Consider the following 18,695-nt stretch of genomic DNA (forward strand, 5'->3'; position numbering starts at 1 on the left):
TGGCCTATTAGATTTTCAGTATTATCCTTTCCTTGAGGTTTCTGAGTAGGGAAATAGGCTAAGTAACAAATATCAACAACAACAGTACACAAAGATCGGGGATCTCTGGCAGGATTTTATGGCTTGTGCTTCCATGCCTTGTCCGGAGCCAAATGACCCCCATACATCAAATTACACAGCAGTTCCTAAGACAGAACCTATTATCGTTAAGTTGGAAGGAGAGTTCAAGCCGTGGTCATGGAGATGAACGCTGGTTTTTCAGGTTCCTGGTGGGTTGTTTTTTTTCTCTAATCCATCATGTTTTAACAGGTAGAATTTGATAGTTGCCCTGAATAACAGCACCTCAGAAAGTCCAAGGCAGGAAAGTCTGGGAACCTTCTGTAACTGAAGTAAAGAGGAGGGGGAGGTGGCTTCCTTGGAAGTGTCTGAGAAATAGAGGAAAAGAATGAAGAACTATCCAGAATTTGAGTTGTGAATTGCTGGATGGAATGCTGTTGCTGGTCCCTTCCCCAATTCACATATATGCGCGTGCATGTGAGCCCATGCGTGCACGTGCATACACACTGTTCCAGTCAAAGTCTCCCTCCCCCCCTTCTTGGCCATAAGGGGCTCCTTTGGAGGAGGTGGTCCTATACCTAAACAGGGACAGATTAACTGCCTAACAAGCTCAACTTCCAAAATCTGTCATGGTCTGATATAGGGCAGTTGCCTAAAAACAAAATTGTATAAGCCTCTTTTGAAGGCAAGATGCTCAATAGGCAAGAGGGCTGGGTGGGAAGTCACCTTGTTTCAGGGCTATTTTGGCAAGAGTGAATCCTTAAGTGGAGACTGGAGAAGAGAAATGGCGACCCTTCCAGCTCCCCTTGGCCTTTTTGCTAGTTCCCCACAAGACTGGCGGAAGGGAAAGTCTTGAGCACTCCCAATGATGCCAAGGAGTGAATACCAAGGGGCATCACGTTTCTTCTTCCCCGGAAAAGAAGGCTCCCATCCTTGTTCTTCCTAGTCCACAAAGCCTTTCTCCTTTTGGACCTGGGGCTCCAGAGGGCTTGCAGCTCTCACTCATTCTCTTCTCTCCCCGGGAAAAAAAAATCCCCCAACTCCAGACGCAAGTTAAGCAAATATTTGTAGCTGCCAGTAAATTCCAGCAGCTTTTTATAGCGCGGCTCCCCACGCCCGGGGCCAAGTCGTGCTGCTAAATATTGCTGACCACTTTTTCTTTTATGGCTTTCATGTCACTTAGCTATTGAGAGTAAGATGGATTTGCGCGGAGCCCTCACCGCGCTGCACTTCTCCCCCCCCCCCCCCAGGTCTGCTCGGGGCGGCCATTGGCGGCGGAGCGTCACGTGACCGCGGGGGGCGTGCCAATGTGCGCCTTCACGGGTGTCAAGCCCCTGTCAGAGTGTGCGATCAAGATCGTGAAACAACGCGATGCAAAAAGCTACCTACTACGACAACTCGGCGATCTACGGTGGCTACCCCTATCAGACAGCCAATGGGTTTGCTTATAACGCCAATCAGCAGCCATACGCGGCGTCTGCTGGCCTGGGCGCAGATGGCGAGTACCATCGACCTGCTTGCTCTCTCCAGTCGCCAGCCAGCGTTGGGGGCCACCCCAAAGCCCATGAGCTGAGTGAAGCGTGTCTCCGCACCCTGAGCGTCCCTCCCAGCCAACCCCCAGGACTGGGAGATCCACCCCTGCCCCCACCCCCACCCCAGGCAGCACCCCCAGCCCCACAGCCGCCTCAGCCCCCACCGCAGCCCCCTGCGCCCACCCCTGCAGCCCCACCTCCCCCTTCTTCTGTCTCCCCCAGTCAGAATGCCAACAGCAACCCCACCCCTGCCAGCGCTGCCAAGAGCCCCCTGCTCAACTCTCCTACCGTGGCCAAACAAATCTTCCCCTGGATGAAAGAATCAAGGCAAAACACAAAGCAGAAAACCAGCGGCTCCAGCTCAGGTAAAAAGGCACCTTCTAAAAGAGGGTCCTCTCGCCTGGTTTCAGGGCCCCAAACCACTTCCAGCTGTAGTCAGCACAGTCCAGGGCCACTGCAGCATTTCCAGAAGTTCATTGCTCTTATCTTCCCTGCCCCTCCCACCAAAAGGTGTCCAGAATTTTTTCAATTTAAGGATGTGAGAAGGCCTCTGTGGACAGGAAACCCCAGAGATCCAATGGGAGTCTCTGGATCTTTTCAAGGGCAAATGGAGTCCCAGTGAAGCTGTCCCTTTCCATTCCATTCTTAAGAGTTCTGAGCTGTAGGCAGAGCCATCCAGAATGCCACTGTCTCTTTTACTACAGCTCCTTTATTCTAATGAAACACTGACATGCTCCTCATATAGAAATGTGGCAGAATAAATGCAAGCCTAAACATTCTCCAAATCAGAATCAATGTGTTATGTATAACCAGAGCCAATTTTTGCTCCAGCAGATGGAGTGGCTGCCTTACCTCTGGGAAGGCTTTGCTCAGATTTAGTACAAGGAAGGCAGCTAGGGATCTCCTGGGGGAAGAGATTCAGCTTGTCATTCTAATGGGAACCACATGAGCCTTTTGGAACTGGACTCCAGTTGAGGAAAGGCCTCAGGCCTTGGGCTTCCTAGCATCTTGGTTAACTTTGCCCCACCCCCTTCTCCAGTTGCCAGCTCTCTGATTGGAGCATCTGTGACCTCTAGAGCCATGAATGATTTGGAAGGCCAAGATGGACAAAAGGGGAAAAGAGTAGTAGGCAAAGCTGAGCACAGTCTGCTTGATGGCATGGGAGCTCCTTAGTGAGTAGGTCACTCTGGAGAGTGACCTGAGCTGCCTTAGATTTGTGTAGGTTCAATGGGATCTCTTCTTTAGGGCAAAGAAAACCTTCCTGTTTTGAGTTTCCACTGCACATGTGCTTTAGATAGATTTAAAAAGTGGTCAGTTGCCAGGCAGTGGTGGCTTATGCCTATAATCCTAACTACTGAGGAGGCTGAGATCTGAAGATTATAGTTCAAAGCCATTCTAATCAGAGAAGTCTTATGAGCTAGGCACCAGTGATTCAAGCCTGTAATCCTAGCTACTCAAAGAGGCTGACATCTGAGAATCACAGTTCAAAGCCAACCCAGGCAGGAAACAGTGTAAGAAAGACTCATCTTCAATAAACTGCCAAAAGGCCAGAAGTGTATCTGTGGCTCAAATGGTAGAGTGCTAGCCTTGAGCAAAAAGAAAAAAGAAAGAAAGGGGGAATAAAGCTTAGGGACAATACCCAGGCTTTGAGTTTCAAGCTCCAGAGGAGCACACACACAAAAGTCCATGAGACTCTTATCTCCAATAAACTAGCAATAAGTTGAAAATGGAGGTGTGACACAAGTGGTAGAGAACCTGTTTTGTGCAAAAAAAAAAAAAAATCCAAGGAAGAGCATGAGTCCTTGAGTTCAAGTCTAGTTCCAGAACAGGCACACACACATACATACACACACACACACACACACACACACACATTCTAACAAATCGATGTTTACTGCCTTGTCATTAAGTCAGACAGGGGGGAAGGGAAAGGATGTTTGATGTTAGGCAGGTGTGCCATATTTCAGCTACTGTGAAGGGAATGAAGATGGTGAGAACTGCCTATAGGAAGCTTGTTGTTTGCTAGGCCTAAAGGGCCAGCATGAGTCAGATAACTAAAAACTCTAGAAAGAAAACACAGACCTGGAAGGCACATTGAGATTCTGCCATTCTGTCCTTTTCCCCTTGGAGAGGTAGGCCTGGCTACCTACATTTTTTTTTTCTCCTACTAAACAGAACAAGTAACATTACTCTTACTCCTCTTTGAGCCTGGACAGTGAAAGGATCTTGGGGCCCAGAAGAAAGGAGGGGCTGGGTCAGGAGCTGGGCGGGGCCACAGGCAGCCCCTGACGCCAATCTTGCTCTCTCTGTCCTGCCAGGCGAGAGCTGCGCTGGTGACAAGAGCCCGCCTGGGCAGGCTTCTTCTAAGCGCGCGCGCACGGCCTACACGAGCGCGCAGCTAGTGGAGCTGGAGAAGGAGTTCCACTTCAATCGCTACCTGTGCCGGCCGCGCCGGGTGGAGATGGCCAACCTACTGAACCTCACGGAACGCCAGATCAAGATCTGGTTCCAGAACCGGCGCATGAAATACAAGAAGGATCAGAAGGGCAAGGGCATGCTAACGTCATCGGGGGGCCAGTCCCCAAGTCGCAGCCCCGTGCCGCCCGGCGCCGGAGGCTACCTGAACTCTATGCATTCGCTGGTCAACAGCGTCCCTTATGAGCCCCAGTCGCCTCCGCCCTTCTCCAAGCCCCCACAAGGCGCCTACGGGCTGCCTCCCGCCTCCTACCCAGCGCCCCTGCCCAGCTGCGCGCCCCCACCGCCCCCACCGAAGCGCTATGCAGGGGCGGGCACAGGGGGCAACCCAGACTACGACCCGCACGCTCATGGCCTGCAGGGCAATGGCAGCTATGGGACTCCACACTTACAGGGAAGCCCCGTCTTCGTGGGGGGCAGCTATGTGGAGCCCATGAGCAACTCTGGGCCTGCACTCTTTGGCCTAACTCACCTCCCCCACGCCACTTCGGCCGCCATGGACTATGGGGGCACTGGGCCGCTGGGCAGCGGCCACCATCACGGGCCAGGGCCAGGGGAGCCACACCCTACCTACACGGACCTTACCGCTCACCATCCTTCTCAGGGAAGAATTCAGGAAGCGCCCAAGCTCACCCACCTGTGATGGTGGGCTGGGACTGCGTGCCAGGAGAGTCCCCCCACTCCCTTTCTCTTTTGGTTTTTGTTTTGTTTTGCTTTTTAGGTTCTTCCTCCCCCTCCTTTTTCTCTTTCCTCTGATCCCTTTTCCCGTTTTGTTTGATTTCTAATGTGTTTTTATAGTTTATGTGACGTAGCAATCTTGGTTGCTGTAATGGCTGTCAGTAACTAGCGATATTTATCTCATCCTGCCCCTTGTTGGGCCTCTGGCCCTGAGTCCTTTACCTTCTCTACTTCTTTGATCAGAAACAGGGTATATGAACAAATTTTCTAGTCGAGTTTCCAATGTGAATTTGTTCGTACGTTATGGCTCCCGAGGGGAAGCAATTACTTTTATTTTTAATTTTTAGTTTTTGAAATTGCACTTCTTGTAACGAGCGAGAAAAAAAATCAAAGGCGCTTTGAAACAGGGGTTCCCTGTGCAAGGATGACTAAGTGTACGTCTCTCCGTGTGTGTATGCTGGTGAACAGTCAGATTTATTTATATTTTTTGCAAGCATTGAATAGTCTAAGTTTTAAATATTATTTATCCCCATCCGTTCGTATTTATATTAAAGAAATTCTGTACCCTGATTGTTCAGAAGGTTTCTTGGGCCTTTTGTTCAATGGTGTATTGGCGTACATATAAACATTTATTTGAAAGGGAAGTATAATTCCTTTATGAAAACGGTAACGATGCAATAAAACCAGAGAGGATCCAGCATTTGAAAACAGTGGTTTAGGTTTGTAACATCCGGCAAAAATGAAAAAGCAATCTGTAACTGCTAGATTTGTTTTGAGAGTTTTACATTCCTTGCTGCTCATATTCTGAAAAACAAAACAAAAAATAAAAAATTTTATTCTGATTAATATCCATGTTGAGAAGGATTTTTATGGCTGAAGATGGTGGTTTGAGTAAAATACAGGGAGACTAGCTGGCAGAGTAGGCCGCGGTAGGCCACCGACTCTGACGTGAGGCCTGGCCAGGCGGCTCGCCCGCAAGCCGGGGGAATCAGGAAGAAGGTCTGGGTTCCGGGCGGCGGCGGCGGCGGTTCTGGACGCGTGTGCGGCCGGCCCGCTGGGCTGCCTAGTTCCCAGCTGCTGCGGAGGCTGGCCAGGGCGCGGTGGCTGCTGACGGCAGAGTTCGCAAGAAACAAAGGCAGCCCGGCCCGCGGCGCGGCGGGGGGCGCACAGGTGCTGGGCGACTCAGAGAAGGGAAAATGCGGGGCGCTCTTCCTCCTTTGCTCAAAAACGGACTAGCCAACGCCATAACTTCGAGATCGCCAGCCGTTCAGAGAATGCCGAGCCCTTGCCAGAAACGACCAAACTCCGCGTCTCCAACACCGATGCTTACCGGCCCACCGTTATCCAGTCAGAAGGAAAGAATTTTTCTTAAAATCGCCACGCAGAGCGAAGCAGTTCCGGAAGGACAGAACCTTCCTCCAGATTCCAGCAAAAGGAGCTCGGTAGAGTCTCCCGGAGCCCTTCCTTGGGCTGCAAGGAATCCTTTCCATGAATCCTAGCATCAGTTTCTTCCCGGAATTTAGATTCGCCACCATACCCCTGGATTTATTTCCTCTCCATCTTCCCTCCCAGCTTTCTTTTTATGGCGGGGGGGGGGGGGGGGCGGGGAAGAGGAGAGGAGAGGAGAGGAGAGAGAGAGAGAGAGAGAGAGATCTTTCTAATAAAATGCAATTATGTAAGTAGTTCTTTCATTTGATGCTACAGGAGCTAAATATTACATTTCCACTTTTGAATGTACTGACTGGCTGACAGAGTCAAAGGCAGACCCAGGAAAAGGGAATTATTTCCACCTTCAGGTTACAGAATTACTGAGAAAAGGAACCAAATCCAGAAAAACCCAAACCTCAGGGTTATGTCCTGTCATCACCCACCTCCCCCTCAGAAGTGGAAGTGAAGAGGGACCAGCTGAATCTGGGGGATCTGGAGCAACTGATGTGAGAAATAAACCTCCACGATCCCTGAATTGTATAAATCAGATGCACAAGTGAAAAAAATGTCGCCATTTTGTTTGCAATCCAAAATATCCATCATCATGGCCTCTATGTGCACACCACTCCCTCCTGGGCTCTCTCGGAGAATCCTTAGAAAGGAGGCAGAGAAGCAATTTTTAATACCTGTTGGGTCCAAAGGTGCTGCTTTGGGGGAGCCTCTTCATGTTTTAAGAAAAAGAAAAAGGAGTCAGGGCATCAAAGCTGGACAGCTGCAGAAGGCTGAGTATTTTGCACAGAGAAGTGCTTCCCCCCCCACACCTATTCTATGTCTGTAACATATGTCTCCTCCCCCCAAGATGATTTTCCACCTTGGGGGAAGTGGATTTTCCTTCCCCCTCCCCAAACCCATGCCAAACTATGGCTCATACTACAAATGCAGACAAACTATGGCTCATACTACAAATGCAGAGTGCTGGAAAACCAGTGTTTGGGAGGACTGGACTCCCCTTTTAGTTTTCACTCTGAGCAGATTCTGAAGTCTTCTGTTTAACTATTCACTTTATAGATATGTGTAAAATTACCTGGAAAAAATAAGGAACAGTGTTGGGAGGAGGGAGAGAGAGAGGGACAAATGAATCTCCACCCAAGGATGAAAATCTTTCAGGGATACCACTATTTGAACTCATTTCTAAAAATCTACTCTTTAGCTCCCACCTTCCCTCAGGGCAGGGATTGTAAAATGAGATTCTAATATGATTTCCCCTAGCTTGCCAGTCAAGGCATTCATTTTAGCTTTCAAAGAAAAAAAATATTGATCTCACCCCAGCTTTCTAGATATTAAAAATAAATCCTTATTAAAATATCTCCTGAGTTAAAGTAATAGATTTAGAGAAGATTTCAGTGTCGAGCAGTCTTAGAAAAGGGTTTTCTTCCAGATGGTATTTGAATTAAAGCAACTGAAGGAGGCAGAAAGATCTCACCCACGCAGCCTCTGACAAAGCCTAGTGATGTGGAGGCAGCTCTGCTCTCTGCAACCCCCTCCCTTTCACCCCTCAACATTTTCTAGTAAAAGCAAATGTCCAAATCTACCATCCTAGAATTCATAAAGTATCTTTCCTAAAAGAAGAAGTTCCCACTGCCCCCCAAGTCTTTAAAAAGACTAGTTTTCCTTATTTACTTGCGTTTCTTGCTCTCCTCTTTGCCCGGCCACATTTGATCTTGGAAAAAGCTTGAAGCTGAAATGTGTTCTTAAGGGCCAGAAGCTGTCAAGGCTTTTGGTGAGCAAGATTGATCGCACCCAGACTTCCTTCAGAGCTTTGTTTGGAATAAAAGCAAGAAAACTGAAAAACCTTACATTTTCCAAAATAGCATCTCTATCTGTAAGGCAATGCTCTGGGCTGGTCAAGGTTGGAGGCCACTTTATATCTCATTTCTAACCTAAACTCCTTTGATGCCGGCCTTAGAGATGGAGTTATGCCCTTGTTCCTTGGTCAGTCTTTCTTGTTTCCTACGTAGATTTTTCTCCCTGCCAAGCCAACCTCTCTCTCCTTGGCCATCAGAATGATTTATTTTCCTGCCACTGATGCCTGCTGGCCTGGGGGAGTCTGATCGCTTGGTCCATTTCAAAGGAAGCCAAAATGAATCACCATCTTCAGAGGTTTGGGAGAAAAAGAGGCACCCTTCAGAGGTCTCCCTCTCTCACACATGCTCTCTCTTGGTCTTTATGGCTTGGTGCTTTTTGTTTTGTTTTAAAGTTATTGTTTGATAACTAAAAATGTTATCCTGTGAATCCTCCAACATTGAGCACTGGACAAGACACATTCTATTTCAAGCATTAAATAGAGGTGAGCGAGTGAGAGAAGAAGAAGGAGGAGGAGAAGAAGGAGAAGAAGGAGGAGGAGGAGGAGGAGGAGGAGGAGAAGAAGAAGAAGAAGAAGAAGAAGAAGAAGAAGAAGAAGAAGAAGAAGAAGAAGAAGAAGAAGAGGAGGAGGAGGAGGAGGAGGAGGAGGAGGAAGGGGAAGAGGAAGAGGAAGGAGAAGCAGGTTTATAATTTATAATTGTTTCTTGGGTCGCAACTCCCTCTCCCCAGTGCTGTTTCCCACGACAGAATATGGGTGCAAACCTGCCTGGTGCCCAAGGAGCAGGAAGATGTGGGAGGAAATTCAGTCTGCCAACACTCGCTGCATCTGAACCAACCAGCCCCCAGACAGAGCGACAAGGAGAATAAGAGGAATAGGAGACACAGGGGAAAGAGAGGAACAAGCATCTAGTCCTTCCCTGCTGATAACTTCCAACAGACTTCCTGGAAATCGGAAATACTCACCGCACCCAAGCCCTAAGGGTATAAAACCCCAAATGCCAGGAGCTGAACGTGCCTGCTCTGGGCGGCATTTCTTTGGCTGGCCGCCTCTTGGCTACAGGGATTTGGACACATGAACCTGGGGTTGCTGTCTCTGTTGGCACATGCATCTATCTTTCTCCAGTCACTTCTGAGAAGCTGATGGCGCAGAAAGGTCGGGAAGCTTCGAGAGCCGCCTCCCATTTTCCGCTTCCCGCCGGAGCCAGACGCTGTGGTGGAAAAGCCGGCTAACAATAGGCCAGGGGCGGATTCCAGAAAGGAGCTAGAGAAGGGGGCCAGGGTCTCCTTCGGGGATGGAGAGGGGGACAGCGAGGGGGGGGGGCGGGAATAGAAGAGGAAAAAGAAAAAGAGAAGGAAATAGGAAAGAAGAGATAAGAGTGGAAAGAGGGGGAGAGAAAAGAGGTGAGGAAAAAAGGGAGAGAGAGGACCAGGAGGAGAGCAGAGGAAAAAGACAAGTTCTGAGATGCAGGAGAAAGGGTTTGAGCAAGACTAGTGATAGAGCAAACAGAAATAAAAGGGGAACCCCCATTTCCTCTCTCTCTCTCTCCCTCCCTCCCTCCCTCTCTCTCTCCCTCTCTCTCTCTTCCCCTCCCTCCCTCCCTCCTCCTTCCTCACGCCTTAGCAGAACTTATGTGGCTGAGATGCTGGGCCCTCGGGTGTCAAAACTTTCAAGATTAATGGATTACTTTGTTAATGACTGCAGGCGTCAGACTGAGGTGCTTAAATGATTTGTGAGGTGCGAGGCGTCTTCTCGACAGTCCCAAACAATGCGCCGGAGTGTGCGGGGGAGGCCGAGGGCAGCCGCCGGCGGGACCGGCCGCAGGACTCACACTCGCACACACTCACACACACTCCCAGGCGCACACCCCAGATCCTTGCTGGTTGGGAGGCAGGCAGGCACCCTCGCCCCCACGCACTCCCGGGCATCCCCACCCACACCCACATATATATATTTTTGTCCTGAAAAAAAGTGTAAATAAAGCCTCGCTGGCCCCCAATGAGGCGTTCCTTCCCGACTTTTTTGGATCAATCAAACAGACAGTGGCTTCTTTTGATTAAAGCCCAAATTGTCATTGGGCAGAAGCAATCATGTGACAGCCAATTCGGTCCAATTTCAACCTTGTCTCCATGAATTCAATAGTTTAATAGTAGCGCGGTCCCCATACGGCTGTAATCAGTGAATTAGAAAAAAAACACCCCAGCAGCGATCTTCTATGATAGATTTTTTTTCCTTTGCGCTTGCCTTTTTCCTGGGCCTTGCCCCCCCAAAGCCCCTCCAAAAGAGGGAAGTTTTCCTCTGAGGGGGCTCCAAGGAGAAGGCCATGAATTACGAATTTGAGCGAGAGATTGGTTTTATCAATAGCCAGCCATCGCTCGCTGAGTGCCTGACATCTTTTCCCCCTGTCGCTGATACATTTCAAAGTTCATCAATCAAGACCTCGACGCTTTCACACTCGACACTGATTCCTCCTCCTTTTGAGCAGACCATTCCCAGCCTGAACCCGGGCAGTCACCCTCGCCATAGCGCTGGCGGCCGCCCCAAGCCGAGCCCCGCGGGCAGTCGCGGCAGCCCGGTGCCCGCCGGCGCCCTGCAGCCGCCCGAGTATCCCTGGATGAAGGAGAAGAAGGCGGCCAAGAAAACCGCGCTGCCGCCCGCTGCCGCCGCCGCCGCCGCCGCCACTGGCCCTGCCTGCCTCAGCCACAAAGGTCAGTCCAAAGACTTGGCCCCAGGTGCCCGGGACCCTCTTCCCCCTCCGGGCGGCCCTGAGAGCGGCTCTGGGGGGGAGGGGAGCGTGGGTTGCGAGGAAAGGGGGAGAGGGAGAGATGCCTGGTTGCCTTTCCCCTGCCCCCGTGGGCTCAGGGGTGCGTTTGAGGGAGAGGAAAAGGGACCCAGCGCCCCACAACGACACACACAGATTTTTAGCACGAGGGGGGGAAACTTTCCTAACTTGGGTAATGTGGGATGATTTATTTGAGTTGGAACTGACCTCCTCTTGTCTAGTTGTCCTAGAGTTTGGCTTTTTGACAGTAATGAAGAGTGATAGATCGCTCTTGCTCAGCTAAGCAGCTGATGCATTAATTATAAATTGTGTTGCGGCTAATATAAAGTTTGCTCCCGGATGAAGAGGTTGGTGGAGGGGGAGCGGAGCTACGGGCAGGAATTTGAGAGAGGTGGAGGAGATGCGGGGTCTCCCCGAGCTGGGCTCCCAGGAAAGGCAGCACAATAGCTCTTCTGCATCCAGGGGCGGCCATTTTGTTGCCGTTGATCTTTTCTGCTATATTTATTCTCCAGTGGAATAACCCCGCTCGGACCCCTCCACCTCAACTGTGCGTGTGTCTCTTGTTGGTTTCCCTTTCCGCAGAATCCCTGGAAATCGCCGAAGGCAGCGGCGGGGGATCGCGGCGCCTGAGAACTGCTTACACCAACACGCAGCTTTTAGAGCTGGAGAAAGAATTTCATTTCAACAAGTACCTTTGCAGACCCCGAAGGGTGGAAATCGCAGCGCTGCTTGATCTGACTGAGAGACAAGTGAAAGTGTGGTTTCAGAACCGGAGGATGAAGCACAAGAGGCAGACCCAGTGCAAGGAGAACCAAAACAGCGAAGGGAAATTTAAAAGCCTCGAGGACTCCGAGAAAGTCGAGGAGGATGAAGAAGAGAAGTCGCTCTTTGAGCAAGCCCTCAGCGTCTCCGGGGCCCTTCTGGAGAGGGAAGGTTACACTTTTCAGCAAAATGCCCTCTCTCAGCAGCAGGCTCCCAATGGACACAATGGAGACTCCCAAAGTTTCCCAGTTTCGCCTTTAACCAGCAATGAGAAAAATCTGAAACATTTTCAGCACCAGTCACCCACTGTTCCTAACTGCTTGTCAACAATGGGCCAGAACTGTGGAGCTGGCCTAAACAATGACAGTCCCGAGGCCCTGGAAGTGCCCTCTTTGCAGGACTTTAACGTTTTCTCCACAGATTCCTGCTTGCAGCTTTCAGATGCAGTCTCCCCCAGTTTACCAGGCTCCCTGGACAGTCCCGTAGATATTTCAACTGACAGCTTTGACTTCTTTACAGACACACTTACCACAATCGACTTGCAGCATCTGAATTACTAAAAATCATTAAAGCAAATCAAAGCAGCACAAAACAAAATCCTCCTTGACCAGGTGGTTTTGCCTTTTTTTTTTATTCCTGGAGTTGATTTTATTTTTGTTTTATTTTCTTCTTGACCTACCCCTCCCTTCCTTCCTTTAAATGTTGAGGATTTTCTGTAATTTCTCCTGACCCAGTTTCTGAGCCATTTCTAACAGATCATGTTGGAGTTTCAGATGTTTAAAACCTAATCCAATCCAACAACCCTCTGTGATTTTCCTGAAAGCAATACATGAGGCCTGCAAGAAAGTGATCAAAAATTGTATGGTCACTTTCTTTTTATTTTTGTACTACATTAGGATGCATTGTCATGCGTATTTTTGGTAGAATAAATTCTCCTTTGCTATAAGTAGCTTTCTTATTTTTTTCTCCCTCTCTTTCTCAAGACTCATATGGTTTCTCTTCTTCCTTTAGTCTCAAGTGGTAAATAAAATTCTGGTCACAATTTACCTTCTTTTCAATTTTAATATATTTATTAAGGTGTCATGTTCAAAGTCTTCAACAGACAGCAACAAAGAAGGCAGCCAGAAAATGGCTAGGGCTTCTTGACAAGTGTTTTTTTTTTTTGTTTTGTTTTAATTTTTAAGGGAATGGATTTGGCTTCCAGTATAGGCTCAAGCTGTAGGTTTAAATTAGCAATAACAGAATGGAGCAGCCGATGGCAGGCTAAAGTGCAAGCTTTTGAAAGTGGAGACAAAAGTGCCTACAGAAATACCCAGCTCTAGAAATGAGTAATGTAGAGTTTCTTTAACTAGCCACCAGTCTCCAGGTTTTTAACTAAGTTATCAACAATTTATTTATACACATTTGGTTCAAACATCTACATTCTAACCCCTCCCTCACAAGTTTTCCTCCCATCCAGGCATATTTCAGTGTGGTCGATTAATCTCCCAGCTGATAGGTTCAGGCAAAGCAGACCTAAAAAATAGAAAAATAAATAAAACAGAACAATGATTACTAGCCTGGAAATCCAAGGCAGAAGAGGTTCTTCCAAATCTTCTGGTTCAGAATCATTCTTTTCCCCACCCCCTGGGGTAAAAAAAAATCAATATTTCATTCTTAAATCTGTTTACATCACAAATAATGCATCATTAAAGCTCTGAAGTCAGGTTAACAAGTTATATTTAAAATGGAGAATTTATGTCCCCTAAGTTATATATTAACACATTTTCTTAGAGAAGGAGAAAAGAAGCACTTTAAGTGAAATGTCAATAAAATATGGTGTGTTACGTTCGGTTCCCCCCCCCCCCCTTTCTTCTATCTCCCCATATTTATTTCTCCCTTTCTGAGCTCTGTTCTGACTGGATATTTACTTACCGTGAGAAAAAGCAACATGTGTGTGGGGCGGGTTGATTTAAGAACCCAGCTCATAACAGCAAAGCCTAGGAAATTGCAATCTTTTTTAGTACCTCCTTTCACCCCTTTTTCGCCCACTAAATCCCCACAGCGCAGGACGCATTTGGGGACTGAGGCAGTTTCCCGCCCCAGGCTCAGCACCGGGCAGGGCATCCTGGCTGCGGTCAGGGCTGAGCCACTCCTGGATATGATTTGTCCGAAGCTCATAAATCAACTGCTTTCTATGAATGAGAATGTCATCAAAGAGATCAATTGCAGGAACACATGCACAAATAAAAATCCTCTTACGTATTTGACGGGGATCCCCGTCCGAAAGCATTAAGTTAGAAGGCATTTAGTCATAATTCATTTTTATTGCTCTTTAAAAACAACAGCTTGGCTGAGCCGCGAATGCTAGGAACGGCTCAGGGCCTCGGCGGCATTTTGTCTCCTCCTCACCCCTTCCCTTTCTGGTAGAAGAGCCCAGAACGAGGCCGACCGGGCTGCTAGCAAACGATCATTTAAACGTTGACCAAGCTTGTCTTTCATCCACTCTCCTGGGACTTTTAAGGAGACTTTAGTCCAGGGTCGCTGGCCTACCTGCTCAAAGAACCAAGGGTCTGTAACACCGGGAACTAGCCCCCACTATTCTTCGTGTGGGGGCTGGGGAGGAATGCGAGCTACGGAAGCCTATGGGCTCCAGGCCAGGGGAGGTTGCTTTTGTGAGGCGCGCAGGCAGAGCTGCGCTCCGGGCGGCCGGCAGAGCCCAGACCGACTGTGCCGCGAGCGTCCAGCCTGCGGGGAGTGGGGTCAGCGCGGAGGAGGGATGGTCGCCGACTTGTATCTGTAGGTCTGTGTGAGAGTGTAAATTTGAGATCACAAGAAAACATCCCACTGTCTTCCAGGAGAAAGGGGTGGGGGTGGGGAGAAGAGTCCAGAGGCCCGAACTAGCAAGGAAGCAAGAACCTGGGGGGGGGGGGGGGGAGCCTTGTGGTAGGTATTTGGAAGCCAGGAGGATAGTGCAAACCGTGGCCAAGGCCCACAGAGACAAGAATGCGGCAAAGGGAGGTAGGGTATCAAGCCTTGGCTGAGAGGGAGAACAGATCACTGGGAAAGCAAATACTCTACACTGCTAGTAATACAACCCCCCCCCCCCCCCCAATCCTGCGCCCTACAACCCAGGGATCAATTACCCAATTCTAGGAGGCCTGGGGATCTCAAGGAAAACGCCTGCTAGAAGGAGGGCATTGCCTTCTCCTGAGTGAGAATTCCCCAAGAGCTGAAACGGAGGCAGGAGGAACTTTACTCTCTGGGCTTAACCATGCTTGGGTCAAAGGTCACAGAGAACTACCATTGCAAAAGGAATTTGAGAGTGGGGGTTCTGTGGTACTGAAGGAGCCTAGACTCAAAACTCTGCATAGGCTTTCCCTCATGGGGGGGGCACATTTCAATATGTAGAAAGCAGAATGCAGAAGACTTGGGGTGACTAGCACAGAAATGTGTAGTCTAGAGCAAAGCTTCCTTTTCCTAATAGGTAGGAGAGGTGGAGGAAGTAGGGATTCCAAACCCACATATAATCCTTATGGATTTCATCTGTTACAAACATGGTCAGAATAAAATGTATGCATCATTAGCTGCAAAGCTGCTTAGATAGTCTCTGATCTCTCCTGCTTGACTAGGTCAGTTCTTTGCTTGGCCTTTTCTCTCTACAAGCCCAGGTTGACAGGAAACCTAATAGTAAACAGCAATTAACAACCCCATCAACATCAGAGCAGGATAAAGGGGATGGAAAACAGACTTCCTGGCCTGAGATGATGCTTAGATTTGCGCGTGTCTCTCTTGGGGAAAGACTTGAAGGTTCACACAACCTACACAGGCCGTTGGAAAGGGGAGGAGATGTTGGGGAAGAAGAAAGTGTCCCATCCATTCACCCTCAGCCATCTGTCCCCAGCCCCTCCCACCTGCCAGCACTCCCACCCCCCTTCCAGATGTGAAGATTGGGAGTGTACTGGAAAAAGAAGGCTCTCTAACGACTACTGTGCTCCTCTAGGGGAAAATATCACGACTGAGGTGTGAGTGTGTGTGTGTGTGTGTGTGGTGATGACGGGGGGGGGGGGGCTCTTCATACTTTGCAGAAACTATTGGTCTGGCCCTCTGAGGCCTGCCCGAGGGCGCAGGCTCCTGAGTCTTGCAGGGCCGGCAGATGGCGGGCAGGGCACCCCCAGGCGGGCACGCTGACCACGTCTGCAGGCGTCATCTTTCTCTCCCTCCTCCCCGCCTCCAATCCCCTCAAACTCCCACGGCCGCGTTGCCTAGGATCTGGGAGGGTTCCCGGGGCAAAGCTGCGTAGGAAAAGAGAAAGGGGCGGAGATCGAGGAAAGAGCGCGCGACAAGCCAGGCCGTGCCAGGCCTTTTCCAGCCAGCTTGGTTTCAAGAGCTCACCCGGGGGGTCGAATTACATAAGCTCTTCACTGCTATGCTAATAGCCGGAGGAAGTTTCCAGGGGAAGACCCTAGGTGGAGGAGCAAAGTTTCTTTTCTTATCATAGTCTCCTCCACGTCCAGCCGGGTCCTCCCAGCTAGTCCTCTGCACAGGACCCTGACCATTATAAGCTTGGAAAAGCCAGTGGCCCAGCCACGGCCACACCCGGCTTCACCATTCTCGGAGCTTCTCACAGTCCCGGTGGCTTAGCTACAGGAGCTGCCCGGTGGAAGCGATCGGGAAAGCCAAGCGCACAGTGTCCGCCAGATCCCCAGCTTTCCGGTTCCGCGCGCTCCCGGCTCCACCCGGATCCACTCGGATCCATGAAGCCACCCAAAGATCTCGGAGTCACTGATTCCCGCCCCAGGAGAGCCGGGAACCCTCATCCCTTCTCACCTCTTGCCAGTTCATCTTTCTGATCACGGTGGGGAGGGGGCGGGGGATGCCGCCTAGCCCCCACCTCCCGGAGGTGGGGGGGGAGCGGAGTCGGGCGCGCGCAGAAGGCAGCCTCAGCTCCGCTTGGTTCCAGCGCTCTGAATCTGCCTTTGCAGCCGCCACAGCTGCAGCGGCCGCCGCCTGGGCTGCCTGGGGGGGCGACGGCACGTCACCTAGACTGTGGAGCGCCCGGGATTTAAATGCCACTGAAACAGTGATCCATCACCGCCCGAGCCCACAAACTTTCGCAGTAAGCTCTGCCATTGGCTGACAAAGTCACGTGCCCCTCCTCTTGCGTTCTCCGCCTTCCCGCCCCCCCTCTGGCGCACTGTACATTCATATCATTTTTCTTCTTCGGCCCCATGGAGGAAGTGAGAAAGTTGGCACGGTCACCTAGGGCTTCGCAGGACCCGGTCACTCAGTGACAGATGGACAATGCAAGAATGAGCTCCTTTCTGGAATACCCCATCCTTGGCAGTGGCGATTCCGGGACCTGCTCAGCGCGAGCCTACCCCTCTGATCATGGGATTACAACTTTCCAATCCTGCGCAGTCAGTGCCAACAGCTGCGGCGGCGACGACCGCTTCCTAGTGGGCCGGGGGGTGCAGATCAGCTCGCCCCACCACCACCACCACCACCACCACCACCACCATCACCACCCTCAGCCGACCACTTACCAGACTTCTGGGAACCTGGGGGTGTCCTACTCCCACTCGAGTTGTGGTCCAAGCTACGGGGCGCAAAACTTCGGAGCGCCTTACAGCCCCTACGGGTTAAATCAGGAAGCAGACATAAACGGTGGGTACCCCTCGTGCGCTCCTGCTGTTTACTCTGGAAACCTCTCATCTCCCATGGTCCAGCATCACCACCACCACCAGGGTTATGCTGGGGGCGCAGTGGGCTCGCCTCAATATATTCACCACTCATATGGACAAGAGCACCAAAGCCTGGCCCTGGCTACGTATAATAACTCCTTGTCCCCTCTCCACGCCAGCCACCAAGAAGCCTGTCGTTCCCCTACGTCGGAAACGTCTTCTTCAGCTCAGACCTTTGACTGGATGAAAGTCAAAAGAAACCCTCCCAAAACAGGTCAGTCCGGCCGGCCAGCGAAAGCTCCATGATTGATTTTGGAAGGAGCTGGTTCGCCTAGTTTTCATGGAAAAGTAATAATGAATTTACCTTAAAGCAAGGGTTCTTGCTTCTGGCTAGTGTTGTAGGTTGTGAGGAGACTACCCAGGTGTGTTGGGGCAAAGGAATCTTTGGAGCTGGTGGGTTTAAATGTCCAGGAAGTAGGTGTGTAACGTGTTGGGCAGCGTAGGTGGTGATAGTGTTTCGTTAATATAACCATTAATCAGAGATCTGACCAAGCTAATGGTTGACTTCAGGTTAGCACTTCACACCTCATCACTCACCCTCCCCAGCCGGGTTTGCGTTGAGAAGTTTCTTGATCCACCTGGAATATTGCCCTGAAGTGTGCAGGGGGATCTCCTGATTGGTTTATGAATTTTGACCTTTTCTTTTCCTCATTTTCTTTCCCCACTCCAGGGAAAGTTGGAGAGTACGGCTACGTAGGCCAGCCCAACGCAGTGCGCACCAACTTCACCACCAAGCAGCTTACAGAGCTGGAGAAAGAGTTCCATTTCAACAAGTACTTGACCCGGGCCCGCAGGGTGGAGATCGCTGCGTCCCTACAGCTCAATGAGACCCAGGTGAAGATCTGGTTCCAGAACCGCCGAATGAAGCAGAAGAAACGTGAGAAGGAAGGGCTCTTGCCCATCTCTCCGGCCACCCCACCGGGAAGCGACGAAAAGGCTGAGGAATCTTCGGAAAAGTCCAGCTCCTCACCCTGCGTTCCTTCTCCGGGGTCTTCTACCTCAGACACTCTGCCTACCCCCCACTGAGGCCGCCTGTTCCCCAGACACCGCAGTCTTGGGCAGGCTTTTCTTACCCAAAGCACATTCTTAGAGCTTATCTTCCTTTCCACTTTCAAGCTCCTCTCTCTCTCTCTCTCTCTCTCTCTCTCTCTCTCTCTCTCTCTCTCTCTCTCTCTCTCTCTCTCTCCCTCCCTCCCTCCCTCCCTCCCTCCCTCTCTCTCTCTCTCTCTCCCCCTCCTTTCTTTTTGAGGCTCCTGGCCAGGATACTGTGTTTCCAGAGAATTCTAGATACTTGGAGGTTAACTCCTTAGTCCACACTGGGTATCAGCAGCAACTTCTGAGGGGCTCTGACATCCGTCCTTGATTTCAGCAGATTTCTCAGCCAATGGTCTTTTCCT

The 18,695-nt window shown here is 50.4% G+C and overlaps 3 protein-coding genes and 1 long non-coding RNA gene across 9 annotated transcripts in view; 3 read left to right on the plus strand and 1 right to left on the minus strand.

The window, feature by feature from the left end:
• The window catches only part of Hoxa3 (homeobox A3), a 45,999-nt gene extending 39,676 nt beyond the window's left edge, over window positions 1-6,323 (plus strand). For all 5 annotated transcript variants that reach the window (XM_048339628.1, XM_048339627.1, XM_048339626.1 and 2 more), the window contains 2 exons: window positions 1,308-1,954; window positions 3,908-6,323. In XM_048339628.1, the coding sequence (XP_048195585.1) occupies window positions 1,429-1,954; window positions 3,908-4,707 (1,326 nt within the window). In that variant the 5' untranslated portion in view covers window positions 1,308-1,428 and the 3' untranslated portion in view covers window positions 4,708-6,323. The remainder of the gene's footprint in view (window positions 1-1,307; window positions 1,955-3,907) is intronic.
• A 3,089-nt stretch (window positions 6,324-9,412) lies between these two features.
• Window positions 9,413-12,521, plus strand: Hoxa2 (homeobox A2). Its single transcript, XM_048339642.1, has 2 exons — window positions 9,413-10,739; window positions 11,396-12,521. The coding sequence occupies exons 1-2, from the start codon at window positions 10,355-10,357 to the stop codon at window positions 12,133-12,135; spliced, it is 1,125 nt and encodes a 374-aa protein (XP_048195599.1). The 5' UTR covers window positions 9,413-10,354; the 3' UTR covers window positions 12,136-12,521.
• Window positions 12,522-12,623: 102 nt separating this feature from the next.
• LOC125346797 lies at window positions 12,624-16,524 on the minus strand. The gene is made up of 2 exons (XR_007210033.1): window positions 16,385-16,524; window positions 12,624-13,090 (listed from the first exon to the last, which is right to left on the minus strand). It is a non-coding gene; the product is annotated as an uncharacterized LOC125346797 (long non-coding RNA).
• A 255-nt stretch (window positions 16,525-16,779) lies between these two features.
• Window positions 16,780-18,424, plus strand: Hoxa1 (homeobox A1). 2 transcript variants are annotated; one of them, XM_048339644.1, is made up of 2 exons: window positions 16,780-17,214; window positions 17,418-17,477. In XM_048339644.1, the coding sequence occupies exons 1-2, from the start codon at window positions 16,852-16,854 to the stop codon at window positions 17,475-17,477; spliced, it is 423 nt and encodes a 140-aa protein (XP_048195601.1). In that variant the 5' UTR covers window positions 16,780-16,851. The 2 variants fall into 2 exon arrangements, with proteins under 2 accessions (XP_048195601.1, XP_048195600.1); XM_048339643.1 differs by adding an exon at window positions 17,969-18,424 and having other exon boundaries at window positions 16,808-17,512.
• The last annotated feature ends 271 nt before the right edge of the window (window positions 18,425-18,695 follow it).

Source organism: Perognathus longimembris, chromosome 2, assembly GCF_023159225.1.
Source record: "Perognathus longimembris pacificus isolate PPM17 chromosome 2, ASM2315922v1, whole genome shotgun sequence".
Lineage (NCBI taxonomy): Eukaryota > Metazoa > Chordata > Mammalia > Rodentia > Heteromyidae > Perognathus > Perognathus longimembris.